This window comes from Equus quagga, chromosome 6, assembly GCF_021613505.1.
Source record: "Equus quagga isolate Etosha38 chromosome 6, UCLA_HA_Equagga_1.0, whole genome shotgun sequence".
Taxonomy (NCBI): Eukaryota; Metazoa; Chordata; class Mammalia; order Perissodactyla; family Equidae; genus Equus; species Equus quagga.
In genome coordinates, this window is record NC_060272.1 from 131,226,408 (window position 1) to 131,234,782 (window position 8,375).

At 54.5% G+C, this 8,375-nt stretch overlaps 1 protein-coding gene across 8 annotated transcripts in view; it reads right to left on the minus strand.

The window, feature by feature from the left end:
- Positions 1-236: 236 nt before the first annotated feature.
- Positions 237-8,375, minus strand: part of FAM219A (family with sequence similarity 219 member A) — a 48,765-nt gene continuing 40,626 nt past the window's right edge. For 2 of the 8 annotated variants that reach the window (XM_046664250.1, XM_046664254.1), the window contains 5 exons: positions 7,946-7,994; positions 4,617-4,719; positions 4,314-4,394; positions 3,630-3,684; positions 237-3,146 (listed from right to left, as the gene is read on the minus strand). In XM_046664250.1, coding sequence (XP_046520206.1) covers positions 2,991-3,146; positions 3,630-3,684; positions 4,314-4,394; positions 4,617-4,719; positions 7,946-7,994 — 444 coding nt within the window. In that variant the 3' untranslated portion in view covers positions 237-2,990. Of the gene's footprint in view, positions 3,150-3,629; positions 3,685-4,313; positions 4,395-4,616; positions 4,720-7,894; positions 7,995-8,375 lie in introns of all 8 variants that reach the window. The other 6 variants (XM_046664249.1, XM_046664253.1, XM_046664248.1 and 3 more) reach the window with 3 other exon arrangements.

Sequence of the window (8,375 nt, forward strand, 5' to 3'; positions counted from 1 at the left end):
TTCCAAGAGTTCAGAGGGCCCCTGGAGATCTTCTAGGCCAAGCTTCTCACTTTGATGAAGAGAAACGGAGGTTCCGAGGGGTCAAGTGACTCGCCCAGGGTCATGCAGGGGTCAGCGGACAGCCTGGTAACCCACAGGTGGAGGCAGAACGAAATGTACGTTCAGAGGATCGGTTCTCTCCCCTTCCCAGCCCACCTGCCCCTTGCCCACACCCCAGGTAGGGAGCTGAGGCTGGCTTGTTTGATGCTTTTAATATCATTATTTGTGTTACACGATACACAACCAAGGATGATGGTCAATACTGCGATGGAAATGTTAAAAAAAAAAATATTATACACGGCTCATGTCTTCCACACACCTTCCTGGAAATAAATTAGTGAGCGCGGAGAAACCTGGCTGGGTGACAGCCAGAGCTGAGGGTAGAGGGAGTGTTAAGGCAGTATCTACAAGGGGGAAGTGTGGCAGGGGGCAAGCTAAGGCCTTGATTCCTCCCCTCCAACCTCCCAGACAGGGAAGGAGGGAACCACGCACTCTCCCTAGACTCCGAAGTTGCTGGCCGCCAGCTCCCTCTCTCTCTCCACCGCTCCTACACTGCCTACGCTGCCTCAGTCAGAAGAAGCCGTTGCCTGCCAGGGAACTAGGAATATCCTGTAGGGAGGGAGCTTTTCCCTGGTTCCTCAGGGCCAGAGAGGTTGAGCAGTAGGCCAGAGTCACACAGCAAGTCAGTAGCAAAGGCAGCAGTCTAAATGAGCCCTGGTGGAGGCCCTGCCCAGAAAAGAAGAGGTACCCATGTTCTAGAAGGGTGAGTCAAGGGGCCCAGAGTGGTAGTGGTGGTAGGAGGAGGCTTGGCTCTGGGGCCCAGACAACAAGCGGTGGGGATGCTGACCAGGGTGGGAGAGATGGGCTCAGATGGGGGCCAGCATGGGCCTTGTGGGCCCTGCAGGTGCCTTGTCTGTCCTTGCCTCCTGTTGGCATTTTCTCATCGTCAAGGCAGGTTTCCTGCACTTGAGGAGGTAGGGATGGGTTGGAGGGGCTGAGGGAGCAGAGCGGCACCTCAGCACTTTGGAGCTGGCAGCCCCAGGGTGTGGTGCAGGGAGGGGTGCTACCCTCCCTCAGCCAGCAGCCTTACTCTGTCTTCTCACTGCCCTCTCCCCTTTCTAGCTCCCACCCCCAGGAACAGCCAGCAGGGACTGGACTGTGGGTGTGTCCTTTGCATGCCTGCAGGGTGTGAGTGGCACAGATGAGTGTGGATACACCAGCATGTGTGGTGTAAGCATGGGGGAATGGGGAGTGTACACCCTGGCCCTGGGATATGTGGCTTGTGGGGCAGAGACCTGAGCAGTCTTAGGCTATCTGTGCTTTTGTTTTTCTTCACATGGGGGCAGGTCTATATTTCCCAGTCCCAGGGGAGCGCCTTGGTCACTTCTTCCCTCTTGATTTTCATCTTCGGCTTTTCTGGCACCCCTTCCCCCAACCAGCAACAGCAGCAGAAGCAACAGTACACACATTCTGACTCACAGACACCCCATACTGCTACACACACAATAGATACCCCTATACACACACATTCACAGACACACGTATTCCCAAATATATCTACACGAGCTCAGACACACACAGGTCCCGTAGGAACTTCCCCTCTCCTTTCCACACAGACATACGACTTAGGGAGCCCCTAGTACTCAAAGACACACAGAGACCTCCTGCACATCTCCACAGAAATTCCTGTGAAGAAATTCCTTCAGGTTTGAAAGGACCTTAAAAATAATTTCAGACACTGCTCATTTTACAGTGGAGGAAACCGAAGCCTGGAGAACACAAGTGGCTTGTTGACGATCCCAGGGAGACGCCAGAGCTAGGACCGGAACCCAGGCTTCTGACTCGAAGTCCAGGGCTCTTGTCCACTGCACTGCTGAGCAGCCTCTCACACTGTTAACAGACCACACAGTCACTTCCCCACCAGGGACACTCACACCCGTGACAGAAACAGACATCTGGAGAGACAGAGACACACCCTGACAGCCTCAGGCACACACACCTTCTGCCAACCTCTCCCTACCACACATGCAGCCACCGTATTCTCCTAAGCTTGCTTCCTGGGAGGTTCTTTCTGGGAAGCAGCATCCGGGATCTTGGGCTGGAGTGAGATGGGAATGGGGCATTCGAGGCCAGCCTTACCTCCTGCTTCCGGCCTGGGACAGAGACGAATGAACACAGCGTGTGAGGGGGCGGAGGTTGGCAGAGAGATGGACGTGTTGGTTAGGGACAGGTGAAGACAGATCATAGCACCCCAAACTCTGGCCTGGCTCTAAAGCCCACCTTACCCTCCCTCGCAACCCAGAGAGCAAGGAACGGGGTGAATGGGGCAAAAAGGAGGAAGAAGGCAGTGATCCGATGGGTGGGGGCGATGTCCTGCTGGGCAGCTTTGCCAGGCTTCCCATCTGGCGATGAGGGGAGACACGCAAATAGGTGCATGGGCCAGCAGGGCGCGCGTGGAGGGGGCTTTGAGGTGCTGGGCCCTGCCCCCTGACTGCCCTGGGCCTTTCTCCCTCCGAGCCCCTTTCCTCGTCAGGCTGGGGCTGGGGGTTTCATGGCTTCGCTGGGGCGGGGCCGAGTCCCTGCTTTCTTATCCCTCCCCCATTCATTACTGTTGGCTTCCCTGCCGTCCAACTCCCCGTCTCCCGCACCGGACTGCAGCTTTGGGGAGGGGGGCAGGGTGCTGGGTGAGGTCCCCCAAGCGACTGAACAAACAGCCCCCACCCCTCCTCAGCCCCCGAGGTGGAGAGAGACCCGGTTTTGGTTTCTCCGGCTCCATGAACACACAGAGGTACACGTCCTACCATAGGAGGAAGCAATGACTGTTACGAGGTTGGCGGCTGTAGGGGGCGCGGGGGCCGGGGGCAGGCGGACGAGCTGGGGTGGGGTGGCCCCTGCCCTGTCCAACCTGGCCCGCGGTGGCCCCGCCCCGGGAGGCCGCAGCGGCCCGCCCGCTACTGAATGTGGCAGGCGGTGGAGGACGTGGCCTGGCAGCACATGCAGGTGGGGTTCACGGACTTGGGGGGGATGAGGTCCAGGTCCTCGTCGTCGGGGATCTCATCTAACCGGTAGCCGTCCTTCAGCAGCTGGATGTTCAAATCTTGATTGATCTGCTGTAGACAAAGGGGAGGGAGGCTCGGGGCGATCCGGAGGCGGGCTGCATCCCCAGGCCATCCGCACCCAGCCTGTCCCATTCCAGGTCTCTCCGGAAACCCCAGGCTTCACCCCTACTCAGGCCCCACCTCAGTTCTGGCCTCTCTTGCTTACACGCACATCCTTGCGAGGCCCCGCCCCACTACAGACCTCACCCCATTCTACCGGCAACTTCCCACCTCAGGTCCTGCCTCTGCTTGGCCTTGTCCCTATTTCAGGCCCGCCCCTATAAGGTGTCCCCTGTATTTCATACCCCATTCTATTTAAGAGCCCTGCTCCAACCCCGGGCCCAAGCCCCGCCCCTAACCATCAAGGCCCCGCCCCACATGCGCTCCGACAGCTTTGCCTATCGCTGCTCTGCGGTGAGATTTGGGCGCGTTGGCCCAGCCCTTCTCCTCGTGGAGAAGGTGTGTCTAGGGCAGAAAGGGATGGGGCCTCACCTCAGCAGAGGAGTAGCCAGAGGAGGAATATCTGGACATGTCAAAGTCATCATCGCTGCGGTGGAGGAAAAAAGACAGAGAAGTGACTCTGGGAAACTAAATAGAAAGCTCCCTGCACACGCTGCCATCAGTCAATACCCCATTCCTCCCCCTTCCTTCCTAATAAACAGCAAGGGCTAAATAAAAACTATGCTTGCTGTGCAAATGCAGTTTTAAGACAGGTTCCCTCGCCCCCCCTCTAAATAAATTGTCACCCTTAACCTCCTTCTAAATAGAGCTGCCACTCCCTTCCCTTCATCCCTCTACCTTTTTATTAGGCCCGAATCATCCTGGCGTGTTGGGTTTTCCCAAAGTCCAGGTGCAGCCAGGTGTGTTTCCAGCAGCAGGGCTCCTCCCTTAGAGGGGGCAGAGCACTAAGCATCGCATCAGAGCCCTTTCTAGGGGCAGCCATAGGATCCGTTGTCCCAGGACAGCAGCACTGTGCCAGTCCCCTCTTCCTCTCTCTGCTCTCCCCCACCTCCATGTAAAAAATTCCATTCCCTGGGGGAGTCACCCTTGGAGAGCACCTGGCTGTCTGAGGAACACCCCAATTCTGACAATATAGCAGGTGTGGGCTGTACAGCCCACTTTATGTTCACATGGTTCCTGTGGCTTGCCCAGCTCTCCCAACATCCCCATACACACCTGTCCGTGTCAAGGGCTACCAGTGGCTTCTCGTCTGGGCTCTGGTCAAGCGAGGAGTAGCCTTTATTGGGGACGACCAGCCTGGGTGGAGAATTTGGGGGATTGGATTGGCAACTGGAGCACACAAGCCTGGCAAGGAACTGGGTGGGGCCCTGACATCCCCCACCTCCCACCCCTTGGATCCTGTTGAGACTCTCCTCTCACAGAGGAGCTGGGCCTGAGGAAGGAGGAAAGAGGAGAGGCTCAGGACCAGCAGAGATAGCTGCTGACTGGCAGGGTCCAGGCAGGGCAGGCAGTCTCTACCTTGTCCGGGCCATGACATTGTTCTTCTTGGGTTGCTGGTTGACGGGGCTACCCATGCTGCCATTCTTCAGGGATCCCTTCCGGGCCAGCTCCCGCTGCTTCTCTGCAGGGGAACATGGGAAGGAAGCTGTGTCCTGCCCCCAGGGCAACCCTACCTTACTGCTCAGGCAGCTTGGGCTGGGCCTTCATTGTGAAACCCCTTGCTTTCCTAGGAACTGAGGCAGGGATCCCAACTCCAGGCCCTCCTGCTTGGTGGAGACAGTAATTGGCCCTGCACAACCCAAGGCAGATGGTGAGGGGCAACAGGAGGAGGCTGACGCCTGTCTATCAGGAGCTACGTGTACTCCCATGTGGGGCAGTCAGTCTGTGCTTGATGCCAGAGAAAGGCTGGAGAGGGAGAGATGGCGCAGAAGGATGGAGCAGTCAGGACTTCCTGCAGGTGACAACTTGAGCTGGAGAGAGGCAGGCATTCTAGGAAGGAGGGGTAGTGTATATAAAAATGTTTTTAGAGGGGCGAGCTCCGTGGCCTAGTTGTTGAATTCAGTGTACTCCACTTTGGGAGCCCAGGTTCGGTTCCTGGGCACGGACCTACACCACTTGTTGGCAGCCATGCTGTGGCGGTGACCTATATACAAAATAGAGGAAGATTGGCATAGATGTTAGCTCAGGGCGAATCTTCCTCAAGCACAAAGAGGAAGTTTGGTGACAGATGTTAGTTCAGGGTGAATTTTCCTCAGCAAAAAAAGGAAAAAAACGTGTTAAGAAATGAGTATAATGTGTGGATCTGGATGGGATGGAGGGGTGAAGATGGAGTCAAGTTGGAAAAGTAGGATACATTTATTTGGTCGTTCATTTATTCAACAAACATCTGTGTCACCAGTCATGTCTCAGGTCCTGTGCTAAGGGGCTGGGGGCTCCCCCTGATTACAAACCTAGAGCATGAAGGCTTTGAGTTTGGGATTAATGCAGAAGGAAAAGGAGCCACTGAAGGTTGTGGAGTGGGAGAGGCAGAATGGGGCTGGCAGTGTAAAGGGCAGGAGGCTGGGGGAGCCCTTCTGGCTGTACTTCTGACTCTTCTGCCAGCTTCTGAGTTCTCTAAGGCTCCAGAGCCTCCCAGATTCATGGCACTGGCCACCAGGTAGCCCACTGCCTCATGTGTGGCACTGTTTCCAGTAGCCATAGCTGTCTGGATCCTGGAGGGAGCCCATCCACCCTTTCCTACTCATCTCTAGTAAAGCCCAGAGGTAGGAAAAGGACTGTTGGTGGAGAGCGATGCTACGGGAAAGCTCTCATAAAATAATCACGAGCTCCAGACAGGAAGGGCAGGGTGGGCATTTCCAGCTACTGTGACCCAGGCCTCCATCTCCCAGTCTCTGCCTCTCTTTCTTTGCCACTGCTCATCTGACTCCAGTTTTTTCCCAGCCCCTTTCCAGCAGGCAGCAGCTGCCATTACCACTCCAAGCCTCTAGGGGGTGCAATTTGCCTTAAAGTTCCTGGTGGTGATTTTCTTGACAGCAACAGGAACAAGGTTGGGAATTTTCATGAGGAGCTTTGGTGGTAAAGTAATGGGGACGAAAAAAGTGTTGCTTTAAAAGCATATTGGAATTGTTTAAAATAGTGAAAAATGCAAACAATAAACTGGAAAAGCCAAACTACAAACTACTATGCAACCACTTAAAAGAACGAAGTTGTTCCCTCTATACTCATATTGGAAGGGATTCCAAGACATTAAGTGGAAAATGAAAACAAAAACAAAAAAGTTGCAGAAAATGTGCACAGTGTGATACCACTTATGTTAAAACACAAAATAAGGGCCGGCCCCGTGGCCGAGCGGTTAACTTTGCGCGCTCAGCTGCGGAGCCCCAGGGTTTCGCCGGTTCGGATCCTAGGGCAGACAGGGCACCGCTCATCAGGCCACGTTGAGGCGGTGTCCCACATGCCACAACTAGAAGGACCTGCAACTAAGATATACAACTATGTACCGGGGGGATTTGGGGAGATAAAGCAAAAAAAAAAAAAAAAAAAAAAAAACCCACAAAATAAAACTAGAAAAACCAAAAAAGCTTGGAATGATTATTTCTGGGGAGGAGAACATGTGGGGGAGAGTAAAGGAGAAGTTATACTTGCTAAAATACTTGTATTGCTAAATTAAACAAAAACAACCAAACAAAACTGAGTGCAGTTTGAGTCTGGTGTCTTGGGAAGATGAACAAATTTCACTGAGAGAGCTGCTCTCTTGTTTAGAAAAATAGCCTGAGGGGCTCCCTGGATGTGGTCTGGAAGGAGAGGAGCAAGGCAAAAAAAAAAAAAAAAAAAAAAAGCTGAGTAAAAGAACAGGTCTCTGAAAAGGAGTCCTGGCAGCTGCAGAGGGAGAAGGTTTCAGAATAGATGGGAAGGGCTCTTAGGACGAGGAGGCGTCCAGTATTTGGTGGGCAGCTGGAGCCTGAGAGAAAGATGGACAGGAGGGTGGCAGGGAAGACAGAGGAGTTTGAAGGCTAATGGTGACTTGTATTTAATTGTAAACTCTTTCCTGGATGCACTGTGTTGTAACTTCTCGTCATGAAACCAAATTTTTAGTAGAAGTCTGTTATGGTCAGCAGCCTTGGGTGAGTGAAACTTTGGCCCCTGAAGGGAAGGGCAGTGTTCACGGGGTGAGGTGAGAACAGCACTGCAGGAGCGAGGGGCAATGGTCGGGAGCCAGGGGCTTTAAAGGAGCAAACACGGATGTTGGAGTGGACATGAGATAAACTCCCAAGGAGAGGTGAGCCCGCAAAGGGGGCAGGTATTTGGGGTTACTAAGAAACAAAGGGAAAGCTCCCTCAAACGAGCCAACCAGGCCCTGAGACCTCCAGACAGGCTGAGGTAGGAATGGGGAGAGGGGCTCAGCTTCTGGGCTTTGATCCTCATTCCTTTCTACTCTCAGACATAGCAAGTGACACCCACCTCGAAGACAGCTTCCTCTTGGTCTGGTCCAGTGTTTGATGGCACTTCCAGCCCTCTCTCTGGGGTTCCATCCTGCTATCTCTGCAGCTACCCCTGGCATCTCTAGAGCCTTCTTGGCCTCAGAGATGCCTCCTAGAGTTCTGGGCCCTGCAGAGAACTGTTACTTCCCTCCTTGCCTTGCAGGAGATAAGGTGCTTGGCAGTGCCAATGGCTTGGTGGCTTGAGTCTTGGAATTACCTAGCCTGAGTTGGTTTATTTGTGGCACCTCATTGCAGACCCAGCCCAGAGCACCTTGTCCACTCCCCACATCTCCCTCACCCCCCAGACACACTCACCCAGCTTCACTTGGAGCGGGGATGGTTTGTAATTCATGGCAACTGACTCACCCTCCCGGGCGCCACAGTCTCCGTCTGAGATGGAGGCGGCGGCTGGGTCCTGTGAGGAGAAAGCACAGACGGAGCTGTTAGGAAGTGAACATGGCAGGCTGCTCTCAGCCCTGAAGCTGGCCATGTCACCTGTCCTCTGGGCCTCTGGGGGTATTCGCCCCTGGCAGCAGGCAGGAGATTCAGAGAGGGAGGGGCAGACCCACCCACCCTGGGAAGAAGACCCTGAATTGGGTAGAAGAGCCAAGAATTGTGGCCCCACTTACACCCACCTGGGTGTCTGTCTTCAAAGTCTTGTGCAACCCAGCCTTCCCCCAAAAGCCCACTTCAATTCCTTAAACCCACAGGACGTCCTTCTCCAACGTCCCATACTAGTTGCCCTGCTCCTAAGGGCCCTTCCTGTGCACTAGCTGCCCTGCTCTAAGGGCCCTTC